Here is a 22,674-nt window from a genome sequence, read left to right on the forward strand (position 1 = left end):
TTTCTGGGCCTCTCTGCCCCACAGCTGCCTTTTCCTTTGCTCAGCACGGATAAATAGTAACTTAATTTCCAGCCATTGTGCTCTCAGAGCCAGGCTAATGGCAGCACTCCCCAAGGCCTCTGGAATGGGGGGGGGCGCAGGGGGAGAGGGGGGGGGGGGGGGAAGAGATCTTCCTCTGTGCCGGAAAATGTTAAGCCGTGGCAGATTCCTTTGGATCAGCGCAGCTGGGGGAAAAAACAATCAGAACACTCCGCTGGCTGAGAAACAAGGTGAGGCTGCTTCAAGGAGAAGAAAAAGCCGATCAGGAGGAAGCAGGTGCCACGCGGCGCATCCAACGCCCCGCGTTTCTTTCTTCTCGGGGGCCATTTAAGAAACGTGGGACGCTCCCTACGGACGCAATTCCGTTAGCCCGGTTCTGGGAAGTCCTCACAGCTTTCCTCTCTGAAAGTCTGGTGCTGTCGGGTCATTCTCCCTCCCCCCCCCCCCCCCCCCCGCCCCGCCCGACCGCTGTGAGGTGTTGGGCGGTGACGTTTGAAGCTTGTGTTCGCGGGGTCAGAGGTGAAATGGCCCGGAACAAATTGCCGGAAAAAAAAAAACAGGCCGCGGCGGCAGGTGTTACTGTTTAAGAAAACCGCAAAGACGAGAGCCCAGCTGTGAAGTGGGTCGGGATGTCGGAGCGGATGCCATCTCACCCGTCTGATGGACTACGACGGCGCCTTTGCCTCCCTCCGCAACGGGGAAGCCGACTTTGCTGTGCGAGGAATCGTCAAAGGACTTTAAGATTGTTATTTTAAAATCCACTCATTTGGGTTTTGGGAGCGAAACACAGAGAGGAGCTTCAATTTAAAAAAAAAAAAAGTGTGTAGAGTGAGTGTTAATCTATTCTGTCATTTTCCTACACATCACAAAGACATTTTTTTATGGTGGTACAGCCTTCCATGGTCGCTTTGCATATGCTCTCGAAAGCGACGTTCCCGAGATTCTCTATCGACGCGATCAGCTCTCGAAAGAGTGCACATTCCATAATTAGGAGACATCGTATCACCCATACAGTAAGAGTCTGGGAACACTTATCAAAGCGGGGCTCATTATTCCATATCAGATAATTGCACATCGATCATTTCTCGGGGAAATGATTTAGATGAGATGCGGTGTGTGTGTGTGTGTGTGTGTGTGATAAGGCCCGTTTGTTAGACTGCGCCATTCAGTGGATGCTAAGAGCTCGGATCCACATGTCTGTGATCTCCCGACGCGCGCTCGGCGATAAGGCCGTCAGCAGCGAGCCGGCGATGACATTTGATAACGCCCTGACACTATCACGCAGATGGATCTGATGGCTGCCTCACCAGAGGCCGTGTCTACAGCTGCTGTAGGGCCATAATACACAAGGTTAGCTGTATCTGATCCACCATAAAGCGACGGAGATAACTTGATGGGATATTGAAGTGGGAAGGAAAAAAAAAAAAAAACAGACTCACATGACACACTTTGGGTTGAAGTGTTGGATCTCGACTATTGTTACCCAATTTGCACGATTTTAAGCTGTTTAACCCGTCGGCCTCACCTTTGTCGTTGCGACAGCTGTGGCTGTAGACAGCCACCGGGGAATGGCTGATGAGGTTCTCGTCGTGGTGCCACCCCACCGCCATTTTCCCCATGCCGTAGTACGGCTCCTCTTTGAGCTGGCTCATAGCGGCGGGGTCCATGTAGTTGAGCAAGGTGACGTTGAACTCCGCCGGACCGGCGCAGACCTGCCGGGGGCTCGGCTGGGAACACCCCTGTTCCTCCCGGTCCTCCAGGTGGTGATCCGACAAGCTGTGCTTGAGCTGGGCCACCGCTTTCTCCCGGGCCCTCGGCGCCGCGGGCCTAAGCGCCGCGCCGCCGAGGGCGGGGGGGGGGGTCTTCCTCTGGCGGGACTCTCCCTCGTCGCTGCTGGGTTTGGACTCCGTCTCCCATCCGCCTTCCGGCTTGGACCCGGAGCAGCCCTCCTCGCTGTGTTTCGACTCAACGTCCCACTCCTCGCTGTGCTTGGACTCCGCGTCCCCCTCCTCGGAGTCGCCTCCTTCGCTGTTTCTGGACTCGTCGCTGTGTTTGGACCCCGTGTCCCCCTCGCCGGCCCGCTTGGCCTCCGCCTCGCCCGTGGCGCTCTGCTGCCGCGTGAGCCGGTCCCCTTTCTCCAGCAGAGGCACGTCGGAGCAGAAGAAGCCGTTGAGCTCGCACAGCGCCTGGCACGCGGACCGGAATTCGGGGTCGCAGCAGCGCCGGCCTTTGACCTCGGCGTCCTCGCTGTGCCAGGGGATGGCAAAGAGCCGCGTGTCCAGGTAGCGGTAGGTGTGGCCCGGCTCGCCCAGCAGCGCGCGCGAGACGGCGGTGAACACGTCCCGCTCGCGGATGCGGACCAGGTCCCGCAGGAGGCAGCCCTTCTGCCGCAGCGTGAACAGAGCCGCCTGGACCCGACTGTGGAGGCCGGCGGGCAGCGAGGGGGACCGCCTCAGTGCCAGGCCCGAGTAGCTGGAGTCCCACTTTTGGGAACACAAAGACACTCTTATCAGGTGCGATCGTGACGTACAAAAAGAAAATTGACAATCTTATTTTTGGACAAGCATGCTTTTCACGCTGCGGGGGGACACAGGGCTGCTGCGGGTGTTGGCGTCGGTAGAATAATGTCACAGTGTGGCTCACCAGTTGCTGATAGCCCGGATCTGATGGTCCCAGAAAAGGGATCTTCTGGTCTCCCAGCTCCTGCAGTAGCTTCCGCCTCTTTGGAACACAACACAGTACAACACACGGATGAGTGGCAGCAGGAACCTTCCAGCATGCAGCTTCCACTTATATTGAGTTTTAGAGTAGCAGGAGCACATAATTGGATGACATCAATACCGATTTCCAACCAGCCTTCTTTGCCACACAATGAATATATGTAATATACAGTTTATCTATATGATAAATAAACCGTGTGAAATGTACAATAACTATGCAGACTAACAAAAATAAACCGTTGAAACTAAAATCAAATACAAACCGATTATCTGGGGATCAAATTCATGAAGTACTTTTAACAAATAATGCTCTGCAAACCGCCTGAGCGAGCAGTGGAGTCCCGTCATTTTCATTGACGTCTCACGTTTTTATGATTTTGTGAAGGCTGCCGTGGGGTCCCTCGCAACCTTATAAAAGATGCCCTGTGCCATACAGAGCCCGCCCAATAAAAACGTCAACCTGGCGGAGGGATCAAAGCACTTTTCACTGAGACGCATTCCATTCCGACCTGTAAATCCAATGGCAACTGGCATAAAAACTATATGCCCAAATAAATTTCCCAACTATTTCCCCTTCCTGCCTTCCCCATGTGCTTGTGGGAAGGTATGTGAATGCCTTGTATTAGTGTGGGTTCAGACATTTGTTCCCCACAGGTGCACACGCACACACGCGCACACACACACACACACACACCTGCATGGCGTCTCAGCAGTAGGGGAAGGAGAAATGTCAGCGACATGCCGCTGCCATTTTACTTCTTAAAGAGCTTTGCGCGAGCGGCCTGCGCATCAACGGTTGTGATGGTTTCATTTACGACAGGCGTCTCACATTTCAACCGCCCGTAATGATGCCACAGTCCTCAGGTGGCACACCAAGGGGGACATGGGGACCGTCCCCCCCCCCCCCCCTGAAATGTCCCTTAATGTCCTTTAATAGCATTAAAGTGTTGGTATGGTACTAGGTAGGCACTCAAAAGGTGTCTGGATCCAAAATGGGATCCAGCGGCGAAGCATGTGCCTTAAAGACAGGAGGGTGGAGGATCCAACCCCGATAACGGAGGCGAAAGAAACGGGAGGGCATCGGATCAGGGAGCGGTTTGGTGAATTTACCCCAGGCTCAACAACAAAACACCTGCTGAAAGTTTTCCTTAAAAAAGGATGCACATGAGCGTACAGGCCTTCCAAGTTATTCCGGAACAAACAAAAACAGGCTCGCAGACAGTTGGAATCTAAAACACAAAACAACATGCACTATTCATGGCCAGACTGCGTTCCAAAGGCTGCTGGAAGAAATTGACAACCTGACACACACACACACTCGTTGGTGTCAAATCCTAACTCATGACAGAAGCTCAACATATCAAGGTGAGGCTATGGGCGAGAGTTGTCTCTGTGTGTGTGTGTGTGTGTGTGTGTGCGCGTGTGCACAACAGTGTGTGTTTTTATCTGTGTGTGCTGCTGTGAGCCTGTGCGGATGCATTCCCCGGCATCCATCTGCTGTAAGTAAGATCCTCGCAGTCTGCTTTGGTCACACCACCACTGTGTGTCTAAGGCTTCAATAGGTATACACACTAACACACACACACACACACACACACACATACGGCCATCCCAACCAAAAACACACAGCCGGGGGTAGCGAGCATGATGCCGATTGCAGGGCGTCACACACACATGTCGGAAACATCAAGCTACTCAGAAATTCCACGAAAAAAAGAAGAAAAAAAAGAAAAGAAGAGAAAGACAAGAAGTTACCGGAGCCCTCCGAAGCAGACGGACTCTTTCAATATCAGAAGACCGCTGCGTCTGTCTTCTCGTCTCTACCTGAATCGGAAAGGAAAACCACGAGGCTAAAAAAAAAAAAAAAGGAAAAGTCTGCGTTCATACTCAGACCCACGAAATGAGATTACCAATCCCATAATAACACACAGGCTTCACGGTAGCCGTGCCGACCGTCTGCGCTGAGTGATATATCTGATGCTTTTTTTTCTATTTTTAATCTCTTGCTTGATGGGATTATTCCCTCAGCCGGACTGTTTATCACCGAAAAACATATTAGGTAGAATAGAACTCGATTGGTTTACTTTGATCTGGGCCTATAAGAGATAGCAAACCGTGTACCGTATATTTATTAATTTCACTTATTTCCCCATCTGTGACACTTTCTTCAAAGCGTTCCTCGCAGAGTAGATTAATGTCCAGCGCTTAGCATCAATAGCCCAAAAAAAAAAAAAAAGCCCATAACTCTGCCGCTGTGGGGATAAAAAAAGACTTCCAGGGTAACTCGTGTCTGCCCCGGAGGTTGGAACGTACTGTATGTGACGTGGCTGCTTAAAGGAGGACAAGTGAGTCCCACTGGTTTTTTTTTCATAAATAAACACAAATGTGTGATAGAGCGCCCGTATGGGGGAGGAAGAAAGAAAAAAAAAGAGCCACTGGTACTTCTGCAACACCCATTTCAGAACTGGTCCTCTTCTGCAGGAGCGATGGGGAATCAAACGGCTTTGACGAGTCGGCCTCGGAACGCCGGACCCCGACAGAGGGAGGCGTGCGTGTGCGCATCAGAGGGCGCTTCCGCCCCGCTCCATTTGGCGCCGGGTCGCCGAATGTCAGGAGCCGGTGTGAAGCGACACGGGGCGTAAAGGAGGGCGACCCCATCAGAACACAAGCAGTGTTTGCATGGGCGAAAGTCTGCAGGAGCTTTGAATGCATCTTTGATCTGAGAAGAGAACGCACACACACACACACGGAGCGAGCAGTTCAAGAAAAACACAACCGGCAGTGAAGTTTGTTCCATGAAGGTGTCTATAGTTCTGTGGCTGGTCTACCTCATCTTCGGGGTATGCCACTAACTCATAGTATGGTGAGATAACGCAGCACCTAGGTGCCACCACACCCGAATACCCACAGTCTCACACACACGGGTGTGAGTTGTATCCCTCGTAACAACTTTTCCTTTTTCCATATGATACGTTACCCCCCCAAAAAAAAGCAGCTACAGTATGGGTTAAAATGTCACAAATGACCTTTTATATCATAGTTCGAACATGCCAAGCTATTTGTGGCATTCATTTATTTTAAGAATAGCAGCAACAAGGTGGGTGACTCAGCTTGATGGCTAACTGGGAAGTCAAGTCAATGGCTGACTGGAATGTGTGGGAGTTGACCTCAGAGCCGGGGTGGCGGTAATGTGTAAACCCGTGTCTCCAAACGCTCGGGACCAGGCATGAATATGAATGAGGTCAATCAGGGGGTTTTTATGGGAAACATCAAAAAAAAAAAAGCTTTCTGCTACTTTCACGTTGATTGTTGTCAATTCTTTACTGGTTAATCTGTATTATCCCAAGATGTATTTACGGATCCAATTCGTAGCTCTATCCTCACAAATGACGTTTAGTACAAAGTCGTCCATCCGAGCTAATGCTGAATAACACGGATCAGATGTTTATGTCTCATATTAAGAACTTAATCCTCAGCATGTTCTCCATATTGACACATCTTGCAAAATGGGTCATAATAATTTAATCAAATTCAGAAACTTGTTTGGTTTTAGCTTTCTTCATGTCAAATAAGGAACAGAAACAGAAAAAAGGAAGTGCTGTGCCGTGAAACCCTCTTCTTTTTATTTAGAATTTTAAATCAAGACAGAACGTTGTGTAAGTCTCGACAGGCGACGAACGGCTGGCTCGTTTCGCCTTCGCAACAGGTCGGCGGGGGGACGTGATCATTAATATTAGAACATTTCCATCCATCTACCTGAGCAAGAGGCCAGTCATTTAAAGGGCTGGCGCTGGGCAGACCTTTCACGCCCTGTTTATATCACTGATCCAAGCACATTACCAGAGCTGTGGGGGACCACTGCCGGTCATTAATTACATTACAACACACTGCACGCACACGCACACACACAGGACCACAACCTTTATTGGCACCCGGTCACATTTGCAAAATGTCACACGGGCGCGATAAGGTACACTAGCACGCATCCGGTGTGCCATTTTAAGTAAACATCAAACGGGCCCGGTCGAAATTCCCTCTCTGTGAGCCGCGAGTGCACTTTTCTCACGCGCACACTTACTTAAAGCTACTCCTCCAGTTTATCCCAGGGCGCGCATACGTGTGTGTGAGAGAGAGGAAGAGGTGGGGGGGGGGGGAGGAAAAAAAAGTAACCGGACCTCATCTGTTTTTTTCATCCCTCTCGCTGCACCTGACGGACTCCGGGTCTCCAGATCAATCATTCAAAAGTATTTACAAATGCAGAAAGCCAGACACGGACAGGTTGGCACATGGCCACTCTGGTTAAGTGCTTTTCAATGTGTCTGTGGTGTCAACATCTATTTCACACTTATCTACACCTCAAAGGGGAGCAAAAGATGTTCCGGTGACCTTTGGAAAGTGTCAAATCTGAAGAGAAGGCGAGAGGAGACGAGGAGAAAGAGAGACGGGGCGATTTAAGAGATCTGTGGGTGTATGCCTTGCGTAACCTTTTTATTTATCCGGGGAAAGATCGACTGAGCATGCTCTTTTATTAGAAACATGCCAGAAGCTTCACACACTTGAACATCTAAAGCTTTCTGGCGGACAGTGAAAAAGAAGATCTTGTGGAGGATTCAAACTAGCACCTTTTTTTTTTGTGTGTCGCCATTTCGCCTCAATTGTTAGTTCGCCCGCCGGGCCATAATGTTTCCATTAAGATTATGTGAATCGTGAAAAGCTTTTTTTTTTTTTTAATAGTTTTTCACCTTCAAATTACAACATGCTCTCACGAGGTCAGCTCTCGGGAAAAAAAAAAACGAGGAAGGGAGAGAGAGAGAGAGAAGCAGAGGGAACGCAGCGTTGATTGAAGGACTGTGATTAAGCAGCTTCCAGCAGATCTTCCAACTGGGGGTTGTCGCGTCTCGAGGTGCAGTCAAGGAGAAGTCAGTGCTTTAGAAAGATCCCTCAAATTCTTCACCCTCCTCCATCCAACTCCCCCCCCCCGCCCCCCCAAACCTCGACCGCTCTCACCACCCACAGCCACACATTTCCTGTCCCTTCTAAGAGAAAAAAGAACAGGGAAAAAGAAAATCAATAGGGCTGTGTGTAAAGTGCAGGCTGGCCCGGGGGGGGGGGGGCGGCTGTCTGTATGGGGCTGGACGCTGAGCTTTTTCGGGGAGGACAAGAGGCGTCCTCCAGGCCTGTCCCACAGGCGGTGTCAAGGACAGAGGGCCGAGGCCGCCGGGTTGCCCCGTCCACACCTCGCCTCTCTCTCTCCCTCTCTGCTGGCTCAGCGGGGGCAGAAGAGATCGATAAGCAGGTGGAGCATTTTCTTTTTTTTTTTAAATCCCCGGCTTCCGGAAGGGGGCCAACGTTCTGCTTCTTATAGCTCGTGTGCGACGGAGCATCGCTCGGGGGGGGCGTGGGGGGGGGGCGGAGCCGCTGGACGGACGGACGGACGAGTGGACGGCAGCGCTGGTCGCACCGAGTCATTGAAAGGTTTTGTTGGATTTGCGACGATAAACAACTCAATAGCACTTAGACGTACACGGCCGTCTGGGAGGTGTGGAGCCCGACTCTTCACGCGCACACACACACACACACACACAGTGATTGTCTCAACAGATCCGGAGCATTCAGGGCGGCTGCGGACCGACCCACGGCCCCCGGTCTCCCAGCAGGTGCCTTCACCGCTTCAGCAAGAGGGGAAAGAAACGGCGCTGCACATCGTCAACAGCCGTGTTCCTCATTTCCATACAGTGGGCGGCACGTGACGTGGATGAAGCGCGTGGGGGGGGGATTTCGGTGTGTCTCAGGCGCGTGAGTGACTGATCACAGCGGAAGTGGCTCGTGCCTCTAATCCAGCACCGCCGTTACGCCGCGCAAAGACCCCGGCTCTGTGTACCGCGCCCCGGGTTGATCAAACCCGTCATGTGACAGGCAACCTCTTCGAGTGACGACGATTTCCCGGCTCTGCGTCCTTTCGGGCTCCATGTTAGATCATCTCCTGACACCGCCGAGTCTGGTACTTCATCTGGGATAAAGATGATTTGCAATCCGACCGGAGGGGCCGGGAGTCAAGGGTAAACCAGGGGCTGAGGCAGGGGTAGCGCGCCGGATCGGCTGACAGCTGTGACAATTATCACGCGCTATATTATAACCTTATGCTAAACACAAGATTTGATGGAGTGCGTTGCTCGACAAAACACTTCCGAGGGCATTTTACCAATCGACAGCTGTGTGCCGCGTTCACTCACCACACGCAGAAGGCGCACGGAGGAGGAGAGAAGGGTCTTGGCTGCCTCAATTTTTCATATATACCAATCATCGAAATGTCACTTGGTGTACTACTTTTCAACAATGTTGCCTAGACAGACGAGCCCTTGTTGTACCTATTGGTTGGAAGAGATTCCTGGCTTTTGGAATTACTAGCAAGCTGCTGCCACTAGAAGAACATATGGCAGCCAAACAGATGTGGACTGAACATCTAGGACGAGTCTAATTGTATCTCATGTAGTCTTTGACCCAGATAAACTGGCATTAGGAATGCGACCTCAGATTAATATTGAATTAAGGGCCGAATATCATCTTTGGCTGTTTACACGACCGCCAGCTTCCGTCGATTCTTCCTGGAATCCCGAAGCAGATAACTTTGCTATAATGGCATTAGCCAAATCCCAAAGTATAGCAGACGGCACTTGTCTTGCTTGAGAAACCACCTCATTTCTTTATTTATATATTTCCTTCACTCATTCGGAACAAAGGGGGAATATTCTACCAGGAATTGAATAGCTTAATCCTCTTTTCACTCTACCCAGTAGCTTGAATGGTGACAGATTAACATCCTGGAGGTTTACAAACCCAGCTATTTGAAAATGTAATTGCTGGTGCGACACTGCATGCATCTGTTTAAGGGTTTTTGAGGGTTGATATTAAAGCCCAAGATACAAACACATGCACAGGAGTCGCCAGTTTCGGGCCAGACCCGAGTCACTGGAGCCCCGACGGGGGACGGGACCGCTCCGTCACGTGCACGCATCTGGGAGTCGCAAGCCGCCCCCAAACCCTCGCCATGCGCCACAGTTACTGTTCACTTCTGCTAATTATTACAGCCAATCAGAGGGGTTAACGGGGCGGAGCCTGGCCAGACCATGTTCTGGGGCATTTAACAGCTGGCAGCAGCGGAGGTGAATGCATTACACACTGCCCTCATCCAATAAAAATAAAACACCCTGACATCTGAGGTGTACTTAGCACGGACGCAAGGGAGGAAGTGAGGCAGCCAAGAAAGGAGGGATGAAGAGTGGGAGGGGAAGAGGAGGGCTGGGCTGGGGGGAAGAGGAGGGCTCGGCTGGGGCGAAAGGGGGGGAGAGCATCTGATAACATGATGTCCAAGTGCCACCTAGTGACAGCTTCCCGGCTCTTCTGGTCCTCAAGGCTCCAGAGCATCACGGGTGGGCAGATGAAGCGACACACAACGCCGCGATTGTATATCGGTAAAAATATTTATTCTTCGAGACATGTCGGCGAGCACCAACCCTTCCAAGAGAATAAGTTTTACATCAAATTGTAACTTGCAGCGAAACGATGACATTCGGAAACGTCTTAATCGCTTTGCATCTCGTTTGCAAAACACAATCAAGCAACAAAAAAAACAGCAAAGTCCTGTGACACTGCACTGCTATGCTGGTGGATCTGGGCTCCTAGGTCCCCTCCCCTCATTAACCCGGGTATAAATCACACTCTGCCAGTGTCCAGAGGTGAGAGGGAGGAGAGTGGAGGTGAGCTTGAAATAATGCTTATGTCACGGCGGGTCAGCCCTCCATTATGGCCGTTTCAAAAACTATTAATCTTGCTTGTAGTCAGTGGCCTAGAAATAATTACTTCATCTAACCCATGTAATACAGCATGACCGGCAGTCGAGCCTGGTCAATTTGAGGCTCGGGAGGAAGGCCGGAGGGGGGCGGGGGCAGAGGGGGGGTTGTGTGGAAGTGACTGAGAAACAGGGGCGGGGGGGAGCCACAAATTACCAGGCCCTGTCTCCTGGTCCTGGGTGACTGATGTCCTGCTCACCACTAATGTGGCCTTTCACACTCCCAACACTGATTTAGATAGATACGTACACTGAGAGGGGGAGGAGGGGGGGTGGGGGGGATCATGTAGCCTACAAGCACGCGTATAGGTGCGCATATGAAGACACGATTAGAAAAGAATACACATTGAGGGACCAAAAATCACTTTGTTTTCAAACAAAGGGTTCGAAACCCTTTTTAAAATTGGATCTCAAAGACTCGAGAGTGGCAACTTAGTCAGGAGGGACAACTGACTGATCAAATTAAAACACAAAAAAGTCACTGAAACACCCTCGATATTAAGGTACATAGAACATTCGCCTTTCACTCGATGTTCAAGCAAAACATTGTTCCAACCCGCGAATATTTGCAAATGAAGCTAACGAAGAAAAAAAAAGCCCCCATACTTGTCAGCCCCGAAGCAGTTCTGAAAAGCCACGGTATCACACGGAAGCGTTTAAATGAGGCCCACGCCGCGCCGCGGCTAAACAGAGGAGCCGCCGCCAACTCAGCCCGCATGAGCGTCACGGGAAGTGTGCGTGCGAGTGACATAAATAAATGCAGCCCTCCAGTGGCTGTCGCAGCTGGCATTGCAGGTGCAAATTTAATTAGTCAAGGTGAAGTCTCTCTCTTGTGTGTGTGTGTGTGTACGTGGGGGGGGGGGGGGGGGGGGGGGGGGGGGGCAGGGCGGGGGGAGTGTAAACCATGCGCGGCTGTAAACACGTACTATATCCTAATCAGGTGTCACCGAAGCGTTTGATCAGCCCGTGAAAACTTGTCACGAATCCCCGGTAGAGGTGGGCCGAGGGGGGGAGGAGGGGGGGGGGGGACAAAGGAGAGGAGCTGTCATGGGAGAACAAGGTGGCGCCAGTGACAGTGGATGAAGACAGTTTGCCCATTAGCGTCCCCCTTAGCCGTCTGTCCTCCTCTCAGTCGTCCGCGGCTAGTCACAGCACGCGCCTCGTCGCGCCCCCCCCCCCATGCAACGCCATGTGACCATGCTTTTGTTTAACTCGCTCAGAGATACAAAGTGCGCTTGTTTTGTTCTTATCGGGCATCGTTCCCGAGCAGTGGGATGGAACTTGCTGGAAAGCCCGGAGGAGCTGGATGGCGCGCGCTCGCCGCTCTCCTCCCGCCCCCGGGCCCGCAAACCCGAGGCGGCGCGGGAACGCGCGCGTCATCCAACGCGTGTGTTTACCTTTCCGGTCTCGGGCGATATTGAATACATTAGCCGACTGAACCTCCTGAGAAACACAGGTGAGTGACAAGGCCCAATCGTCTTTGCGGCTACCATGGTAACTGAGATTACAGGCTAACAAAGAGCAGACAGGGGGAAAGAAATATTTAAAACCCGAATAGTGATACATAAATTAATTAAAGGACAAAAAAACAAGTGGAGAATTAAAGTTGGAACATCTGTCAACGACTTAGCTTCCCAACGTAATACCAGTGTTAGAACATTTATACCCTTGAAGTTAATGATCCCCTCTTTAATTGACAGTCAAGGAAAACCGGCTGTGGCAGCATCCAGCCGGGACACCGATAAGAGCCCCCCCCCCAAAAAAAAAACAGTTTAAAAGAACCTTGGCACTAATCCCTATTGTCATCCCAGCGCAGCAGAAGGACTTACAAACACAGATAACTGCGCTGAAGCTGTCTATTTCTCTGGAGTTATGGGGACAGCCAGAGCCGCTGCGCGCCTCGAATCAGTCACTCAGATTAGCCCAATCCCTCTGTGCTGTCAGTCAGCCGAGACAGTAGCCTGTCACCACATTTACATGAGTCCGTCCCATACGTGACAATGCCCCCCCCCTCCTCCCCTACACATGACAATGGCTGCGAGGAAGGGGTCCACTCGCTCGCGGGCTGTTTGTTGGATTAAAGCTCAGGGCGGCGCGCCGCGCTCGCGTCTCTCCGCTGACACTCCCGACAACACGTTTAAGGAGTCTTAACCATCGCTGTTTCCCCCCCCCCACAGTGGAGAGAATGTGGGAGATGTATGTCAGATGAACCACACACACACACACCTACGCTAATAAAACATGCACAAGGATAAACTTCGGCGAACTTGGAAGCACAGAAGCAACGTTAGCTTAACTAGGTAATGTCTTCCCCCCCGAAGTTGGCGTCATGCATGAGTTTAATCCACCTACTTTGCTTAACAATGAAAGCTCGCAGAATAAAAAAGGGAAAACAACATAAAATGAAGCACGCACTATATAAAACATCTGGATCAGTCTCCATCTTGAATACACACAAGCGTAATTAAAAAGCCGAACCCTAAAACAAATCTCCAGACTACGGGGTGTCGGATTGTTTTAGGGTTTAGCTCCCCGCCGAGTACCACATGGTATTTTGAAATCGAGAGCTTCTGGCTACCTGAGGGCTTGCGCGCTGCTTTTCGTGGCTTCTGTGGCCCACTCCGGACTTGCAACAGTCCTGCAACAAACGACAGTGGATGCCCTCTACATCACAGGGCCAGTGCAAGCATGACACAGGGGTTGACAACTGCACCCCCCCCCCCCAACTCCCTCCCCCGCCTCGCAAATATAGGCCTCCAAACGGCCCTGACACGAATGCTCGGAGGCCCCTCCTAACCCCTTTCTTCTTTCCTCTCTCCATCTCACTGGAGACAACATTCAATTTAGGACCGTTTCAGCCAGCCAAGTGGATGTGACCCGCTGCCCTCCAGTCAGGCTCATCTGAATAAACAACGTTAAGGAAACAGGCAGAGGAGCAGGGGGGGGGGGGAGAGAAAAAAATAAATCTGCCTACATCATGATATGAGGAGATGGGATTCGGCCACGGGGCTCTTTGTCTTTATGCCCGTTCGAGTGCTTGACAGCGCCGGGTGGACCGGATTACGGACCGCTGAACAAAAAAGAGTTCTAACGGCGCGGGGTCTGCGGCTCGAGTTTGGACAGCCGGCCTGACAGTGCCGGGCTCGTGACACGCCGCCCCCCCCCCCCCCCCCCCCGCGCCACACCGGCCGACGCATAACGAGCGCGAGCCGGGCCGGGCATTCCGCGAGTCCGTCACTCAGGGCCCCGGCCGAAAGGGAAGCGCCGTGAGAAGAGGTCAGACGTGGAGGGAGGAGGCGGGAGGAGGACGAGGAAGGAGAGGAATGAGGGAAGGCTGGTCAGGGGTTAAGTGTAAAGAAGACAGCGATGAAAGGCAACTGTCATGCACCAGTGCTCGCCCAGGAGCACCTGTCTCGAGGAGAACATGCAAAGTGTGCCGGTCACGTCCTGACAATACCCCCACTTGCCTGCACGCACGCACACACGCATACACACACACACACACATACGAGCTCCGCAGGAAAGGGGCTGATGCTCCAGCGTTGGAAAGGCATTGCCTGTCTGACAGCATGCCAGTCAAGCTGTCGTTGGCTCCTTGGCATATGCAAGGAAAAGTTAGGCAGATGAAGAGGAGGGGGGGGGGGGGGGGGGGAGAGACACAGTGGCTCAGTGAAAAGGAAAACCACTGAGACATGAACAGACCACCTGAAGTGAGGAGACACTTCTCGCAGGCTTGATTCTGAGTAAATGCTGGAACAAACGGCACGAAAAAAAGCTGCGTGAAGGACAGTCCGGGGGATAACCAGGAAACGCCAGTAGGGACTGGTTGGTTGGTGTGCTCTCTAAAGTCCTCGGGTGGAGGCAGTTATCTCAAAGCGTCAGATGTCACGGGAAAAAGTTTTATTAGACCTAATGTTTAACGACCAACGTTGTATTTTGAGTTCTTTCGGGTATGCTTCACGTGGTTCAAACGCCAACTTCTCTGTCAATCGAACAACAGACAAAACTGAAGCCTGACGCCTGATACGATGACCACAACACCCCTTAAAGCAACACAATACAACATTACAATAGCATTCACGTTTGTTTTACGAGTAGAAACTACCTGTGATATTACGTTGATGGAATTTTATAAGGGGAAGCCATGTGTACCTCCAGCTGGCTAAGCTAATTGCAATGCTAAATCCTGGCACTGGCTAAAAGGAGGTACCACGTACGGTCTGCCTCCAAAAGGCAATAAGCTAAACGCCAGGTATTTTAACACGCTTTTATTGCTCATGTTTATGGAAAAGAGCATATGATGTACAAATTAACAGTTCCCATTTCCAGCGCCTTGTGAAACTGGTCTCCTGCAGGTTTTGTGAATGAAGGGTTTTTGGACTTTCTATGAAAACCAGGTGTTGGGCAACACCTTGGCAGTAGGCCCTCTCACTTTATTAGAAAGGTGAGTCATTACAAAAGGAAATAAATTCACAAATAAACAGCAGGCGGACGTATGTGTCTCACGCCGGGCTGCTTTGCAGAGTGAAATAATTTTATCACTGTTAGCTGGAATTGGCTTCACAATAACCGGTTGCAACTAAGTTCACCAGCACGTTGTTTGGGTTCACCCAGAAAATTTCACCATGCCCTCTGGCCGGTACCAACGGGTACCATTAAAATGTTTTTTCTCCACATGAGGCCATTTCCACCGATGATGTCACCGCAATAAGAATTAAATATAACTACGTGTAACACAGCGGTTTTGAACTCGCGTGTTTCGATACAATCCGCTGAGGGCTCATGTTTGCTCGTGTGAATGTAGTAGCTGTAGTGTTTGGTCAGGCGACGGAGACACAACGACGGTGGGCGCTCTGACAGCCGTCGGCTGTTACCGATCGATGCGTGCAAGAGATTGTTTTTTTTTCAAAGAGTAGTGCTTCTCGGGATGAATCACTACTTTCGGAGCGAGGTAAAACATGCACCGCGGTATATTTCCAGTGAAGAGGGGAAAAAAAAGCAATCGATAGTTCCTTCTTTGAACCACCATGTTTAAAGGTTGCATGTTGCTCAAATGAGACACAGTTTCACGCGCACAGAGAGGTACACAGACACCGAGAAAAATATAATGGTTATTCGCATTTAGCGGATTTCTGGTTGTGGGTCATAGCCCTGTTTTTTTTTTTTTTGCTTTGGAGTCAAGAGACCAAATGAGTCTGAAACAACATCCCCCGGTAAATAGTTCCAAAGTAGTGCTAATCAAGCCTATTGAAGACTTGTATTACTTTAAGCATTCGCACAAACAGCAGCCTGAACACACACACACCCATAGAAACAAGTGTGCGTAGACCGACACACTCATACAACCAGGCGTTTAAAGACACACCCGTCAACCTAAACAAAGTCCTGCGCATGGTGCACGCACACACACACACACACACACACACACACACACACACACACACACACACACTAACGACTAGCGCGGGTCGAGTGGCTAATGAACCCCCTGGAGACTGCTGCCTCCTGTGTACGAGTTGAGAGGGTCATCCCCATGTTTATTCAGCACGTGTCCAACGAGCCACCACCAACTATTGATCGAACTGATTATTCTATGTCTCTCTCTTGTGACGGGACGCATGCATTGACAGGTGAACCCGACTTGAGCAGGTCGCATTTGATGTAATCTCATTGAATCTGACGTGTGATCTGGTCGCCCGGTTTGCATGGTCCACGCCGTCGCCTTGTTTGCGGATGCGCTGACGCCAGCGGCTAATGGCTCGACACTAATACGCGGTGCGCGGTGAGGGGCTGTCAAACACGTGAGCTGTCAAGGGCCGTTTGGCCAGTCCTAGCGACTGTTTCCGTAATATGACACACCACCCGAGTGGGGAACGATCAACATAGCGATCGAATAAGTATTGTTATCTAAGGGGTATTTTGATAATGTTCAATATTCGCGGTTCATTTTTTCTAGCTTTGGAGAGTGAAGGCTGCTCAAATCAAACAAATTAGGATTGCATGGGCGAAAGACGTTCATTTTTTCGTATAGTATCAAAAAGTAGCCAAACATTCAAAGGTAAGTGAAGGCGGTAAACCCCTTTCAGTCACTGTTCGACTCAGCGACATAATGCCAGGCGGAAGCCTCTCTCCATTTAAATCTTTCAGCGAGATCACAGGGCCTCGTGAGCACACATGGGAGCCCCAGACGAGCCCTCTCCGCCACGTACCCTGAGATAATGCAGGCGGGGCAGTAAAAGTTGATATCCTTCCAGATGCAAACCAAATGTAGACATCATGCACCTATAAAATCCCACGCATTAGACACAGAACCCCATAAAAAAGGTGGCAGGAGGTGAACGAAGGACATGCAAGGTTTTCCGTATTGATTATGAGAAGCTAACCCAACCCAATGCCGCTGATAACCAACGTGATTAAGAGACCCATCTCATGGGTGATGAACACTAACTTGGATCATCATTTTATTTCCAGGAACCGGCTTGCTCATGTCACAGGTTGTGGGGCATATTTATATGTATAGTGGATTTAATAATTACATCAAAGAAATATGAACTAAGACTCACCCTCAATCAATCACTCACTCTCAAGCATTAAGTTGTCGGATTGGTTCAATCGACGACTGTTAAATGAAAATATACAAAGACATTGCATGTCACATCTCCTGCCTCTCACTATAGCACAGGTTATTCAATTGCTCTACTATTGTAACCTATTGGCTGAATTAGTTCAAAGGGATGCTTGACTGGCCAAGTTGATCTGTAAACACGTCAGTCCAAACATATGAGCCAAAGATCAAACAGGCCAAACACGGTAAATACGTATGGAGGAAAAAACGCAGCGGCAGACTAATCAGCCTCCTCCAGCGCCCACATAGCGGATCGATGAAATACCCGGGGCCTCGGGCCTGCGCTATATTACACACCACAACTTCATATTTACACATTGATTTTACTTTTCAGAATAGTATATCATAGAACTCCAATGGGAGCGGAAAAAATAGAGGCCGGGGCTGAGGTCAACCCTCGCGTGGACAGATATTTGCACAATATTGATGGGGCAAGCAGAAAGAAATGACTAAATATCTGGATCAATAGCCGGTTTCCCTAGCCGCGACAGGTTGCTCCAGATGGAAATGTATAAGTACGTCTTTACGGCTACTGCAATGGCCCTAACAAACAGGGCTAAATGCCCCCCTTAAGGTAAACTCTTGGATTAGCCAGGGCCAGAGGTGACACGTGGCGTCTGCCGATGTTACCAGGCCACGCTTCCAATGGCCTGAGGGTGCTAATGCACACAGGGGCCCAGTAAAAGGGCCACGGATACGACGGGTCACAAGCCCTGGGCAGAGTGCTCTGTGCTACCTGACCCTCATATTCATTTATAACGAGGAGGACCATTTGACGTCATGTCCGAGCAATGCATGGAAAGGGATAACTTAGCAGATGTAATCTCATCTATAGTTTTCAAATAGAACCGCTTTTCTAATCGCAGTGTCCACTACAGGCCTAAAAAGAAAATCCAATTTGCAAGTGGAATTCTCCAATTTTCAGCCCCATAAAGCAAGAATGCAGAGTTAAATACTGCTGTTAGCACAAGAGCTGCCTGTTCTTATTTACAGCACAACACAATTACCGAGAACAACACCCAACCTCACAGCTTCCCCTGCTCCACATCGGTCAATGGGGCCATAAAGAGGGAGGAACCACATAATTGCCCGCTCTTTAATTAAATGAAAGCAATAAGGTTCATTTGACTCTTTTTTTTTTTTTTTTTGTCCACATTGAACAGGCCAGCCCACTGCTGAAGACCTCCCAGACGCCATCCCTGCTCGGCCCTAAATCACAACTGGATAAACTGCCCAGTGGGTCCCTGCTGGACACACAGTGGCCCCCCACCGGCAAGGCCAGGGCAGGGCACGCGGTGGATCGACACCTAGCCAGCAATAAGTAATTCTGTAGAGGATTAGCAGCGTGATGGCCTGATCAATACTGTGTGCTCAGGCCATTAGGAATGCAGCGAGGAAATGACCCCCTCCGGTAATAAAGCAGGGCATCTGGGTTCTCCTTCATTTGCCAGCTCCATTAGTGTAATGGTATCATTATCTGCCACAGTCGTATTTTTCGGAGCCCTGGCTTCTTCACAGTTCGGCCGGCGGGGGTCTGATGAAGCTGTGAGAGCCCCCATGCAGAGTGTTCCCCTTTCTACCATTCCATACAGAGCCAAGGCTTAAATCTAGCTCCGCTGGAGCCTTTGTGCTCCCCTGCCTTAGGTATCCAAACCCGTGTTTTATGTCAGCAACCGACACTATTTCTCCATTATTGGCTCATTAATAGAGCAAGCAGCATGTAGCTCGGGTTAAAAGGGGGGAGAAAAAAAAGATGGCCGGCAGAGTGCAAAGCTGCTGAATGTGCTGAATCTGACATCCAACCCCCACCCACTCCCACTCTTGCTAAAACACCAGGCCTGACATGACAGGACGTCGGCATTAGTCGCCATAAATCGTTTCCTTTACACTAATTCACCAGCAGACATTTTGTGCGGGGAGAATTGATTAACCATGTCTGGATGTGTGGCCACATAATCAGCTTTTACCTCGGTAGTTGTTAATTTAACAAAATTGCCAAGGGAAACACAAACCATTTTAATGAGTGTTCAGGAATTAAATACCCTAAACAGCTTGCACAAGGTGCCACAACCAGAGCAGAGCAATGAGGCTGATCTAAGCAATGGGCTGGGCTGAGCTGAGCCCGGGACCTCACAACATCTGGTGACCCTGTGTGATCATTACTTAGCCTGCCACACACACACACACACACGTGCATACACACTTCCTGTTTCGACACAGCACTTCATACTTGTCATCACTGTCCAAATGGCGAGCTCGCATCAAAGACGGCATGAAAGCGCCGGGCAGAGGGACAGGGTCAGTGCTATTTTCACACATGCCAAAGCACTCGGGTGAAATTTCCTCCTGCGATGACAACACTGATAAAACATAATCAGATGTTTTCAATCCATTAGGAGAAAGGTCAAGTTGAATGTTCCTGTCGGGAGGACCTTTTTGAAAATGTAGCTATTTGGGAACCTACAAGGGAGTTACAAATAATCTGTGATTTGAACAACAAAAGGATGTCTAACAATGTGATGGATCCATCCCGTCGTCAAAGTAAAAATGTTAGTTTTTCTGTGTATATATATATATATATATATATATTTATGTGCATGGTGTCTGAATAATTTCCCTGTGAAGACAGGCAAATGTCCTATTGCATTTTATCAAAGCATTTATATAGACTATGGCATCCCACCTGTCAGTGGTGGGATTTTCTAAGGAGATTGTGTATTCATTTGGCACTAATCTGATGGCGCTTGCATTCCCTAACTCAGAATGACAGTGGACCTACATATCGGATTTTTCACTTGGTGCAGCATTGCGAACATCGCACACCCTTACTGGATAAGACAACCATCATAACCAAGTTATTAAAAGACATACCATCTGTGTCCTTACGCAACCACTGCTATTGCTAAAAAAGAAGGGGCCCAAATGCGTGCAGCTCCTTCCTTGGCTTCTCTACAGTCATATAGTCATTTCACAATTAAATTCCTTTTGCTCATCCTCATATTATCTAAAAAGAAAGGAAGCTAAGCCAAGAGGTCTTTGCAGTTCTGCCTGACCGCCTGAGGGCCAGCTGGAATGAGTTCTCTCTCTCTCTCTCTCTCTGAGCCGCTCATCTGGCCGCCGCGGCTGCTTTCATAAACAGGAGGAACCACGTCTTACATAGTTTCACTGCTGTCAGACATGATCCAAACACATGTGCCACGGCAGACGGCATCCAGGAGATAAGAGGAAGACCAGACACAGAGACCGACAGAGGGACACCGTGACTATATGGACGCGAAACACCCGCGCATCCCCCGGGACGCCTGCACACCAGAGCCCTCTCCTCACTTTCCTTTGGTATCGCCAAAAAACCCGAAAAGTGGCGCTTTTTAAGCGTAGAAAGGCCGCGGGGGTCAGCGCGGGGGGGGGGGGGGGGCGACACTGCTCATACGCAGCAGCAGCACACGCAAGAAGGGTTAGTCAGCCAGAGGTCACATGGATGCTCGCCCCATCACTGTGTGTGCATGTGCTTCCTCTGGCAGGGTTTCTGCAGCTGGCACGTTTTCGCAGGGCGTTGTTCCAAGAGCAGCCATCATGTACCAACCCCAACCCATGATACAGCAGGGCACCCGTTGGTGTCCAGTGTCTCTGTGGTGAAACAGCTGCAGGCTGCTGGCCTGGCACATCGCCAGATCCACAATCATTTCACCTGTTCTTTTTTTGTTTATATCTGTTGCACGTGGCCGCACCGTTACCGCTCCGCCACTAAGAATTGATTTAATTCTACGCACCAGAAAGGCGTCACAAACTCGGCTGGAAATGCTGCTCTCTCTCTCTCTCTTGTGTGTGTGTGTTTTATGTGTTGATACGTTAATAACTACCACCTTTCGAATAGTTCTAAGTTGAACTATTCATTGGGGTTCTTACAAGTAACGTGGTCCAAACTGTTTGCTGTCGGGACGTTCCTCCCCGCCCCCTCCCGCGAGTTACAGCTTCTTCTCGGCGGTGTATTTACGGGAGCTACAAGCACCGTTTTAATTCACCTGTAATTATTCCCGGTGGAAGGACTGAGGCGGGAAATGGAAAAGCATCAATAAAGAAAACGGCGCAAGGTGAAGAATGCGCCGACGTTCTGCGGCTTTTTCCAGCCGTCCGAAGGCAGCCAGCGGCATCGCGTGCGCGGCGTTACATACTCAACGAGCGACCGGACTCGACAAATACGCCAGACCCAACGGAGAAAAACGCTACCAGTACCTTTCTTCTCTTCTCCCCCTCACTGTCACCCGATCTTTTCATGTTCCAGACTTCTGTTTACGCCGCCTCGTTTTCATTAGAGGCGACGTTGGTTGTTGTAGTGCACGAATAAACGGTGTTTCAATCTGTTCTCGTATTAAAGGCCACACGCAAGCGCACGTCCCCCGTTATGATATTTTGGAGACCAGTCGGCCATATTTTCGGTGTAATTTGTTTTTTTAGTGGGGTTAATGTTAAAGGACATTCTGAAAGCGTTGCGAGAGGAACTACAAGTCCCAGAGTGACCGCGTGCTCCTGGCGGAAGTAGCTGTCGGAAGGCTTTAAGGGGTGCACACTGCACGGATGCAGCTCTTACGGATCTACAAATAAGGGATCGAGTTTAAATCAGCGACTTAAATAAAAATAAAAATGAAAACGATATTTTAAACGACCCTACACATTTCAATAGTATTATTTTTGCTGTTATTATTAGTATGAAATAAGCGTTCACTATTACTGTCATAGCTATTATACAAATGAGTTCATCTGTTGGATCAGAAGTGGTGGTGGTAGTGCTGTACTTTATAACATTGACATTTCTTTTTTTTTTCTAAATATCCTCTTCGATAATATCCTGGTGTTCAACATGGATATCCCATATGCTGCCCCTTTTTTTGTAATGAAAAGCAGTTCCACTTTCATCTCAGACTATGTGTAAAAATAGCAATCATGCTTTGAACATGCTCCAGTTCAACTCCCGCCAAATTTCTTTCAACTCTGGCATGCATCTAAAATCCAATCTCTGCCGGTGTGGGCTTCATCCACGTCAGCCCTTTTTTGAACTCACTACTGATCTTGAAAGTGCACCGTAAAATGCTCAGCGTCCATGTGGCCGCCGCTATGCATCACCCACAGTGGAAGTGTGCGCTCCGAGAGTTCATCCCCATAACATGTTTGGAACAGTGTCGAAATGTGTTCCTTCCATTGTTCCTACCAAAGCACATGTGAAATAGTTTCACGGACGGAGCAGCGGCCGCGTTGGGAGGGTGGTGCAGGGGTCTGAAACACCTGCTACATATTACCAACACAGACTTTGATCAGTGTCTTCATTAGTTTCCTTTGTAATCTTATTTCTTTTGTGGTAGAGCTGACCCAAGTTAGCCGGGTACAATGATTTAACACACATGTTTCTTTCACCTGTCTTGTAAAATGCTCACAAGCTCTCCCAC

The 22,674-nt window shown here is 49.9% G+C and overlaps 1 protein-coding gene across 1 annotated transcript in view; it reads right to left on the reverse strand.

Moving 5' to 3' along the window:
• fto (FTO alpha-ketoglutarate dependent dioxygenase) overlaps positions 1–21,784 on the reverse strand; it is a 105,273-nt gene extending 83,489 nt beyond the window's left edge. The window contains exons 1-3 of the mRNA XM_037485853.2: positions 21,467–21,784; positions 2,683–2,760; positions 1,565–2,522 (exon numbers count right to left, since the gene is read on the reverse strand). Coding sequence (XP_037341750.2) covers positions 1,565–2,522; positions 2,683–2,760; positions 21,467–21,508 — 1,078 coding nt within the window. The 5' untranslated portion in view covers positions 21,509–21,784. The remainder of the gene's footprint in view (positions 1–1,564; positions 2,523–2,682; positions 2,761–21,466) is intronic.
• Positions 21,785–22,674: the final 890 nt, after the last annotated feature.

Source organism: Pungitius pungitius, chromosome 4 (assembly GCF_949316345.1).
Source record: "Pungitius pungitius chromosome 4, fPunPun2.1, whole genome shotgun sequence".
Lineage (NCBI taxonomy): Eukaryota > Metazoa > Chordata > Actinopteri > Perciformes > Gasterosteidae > Pungitius > Pungitius pungitius.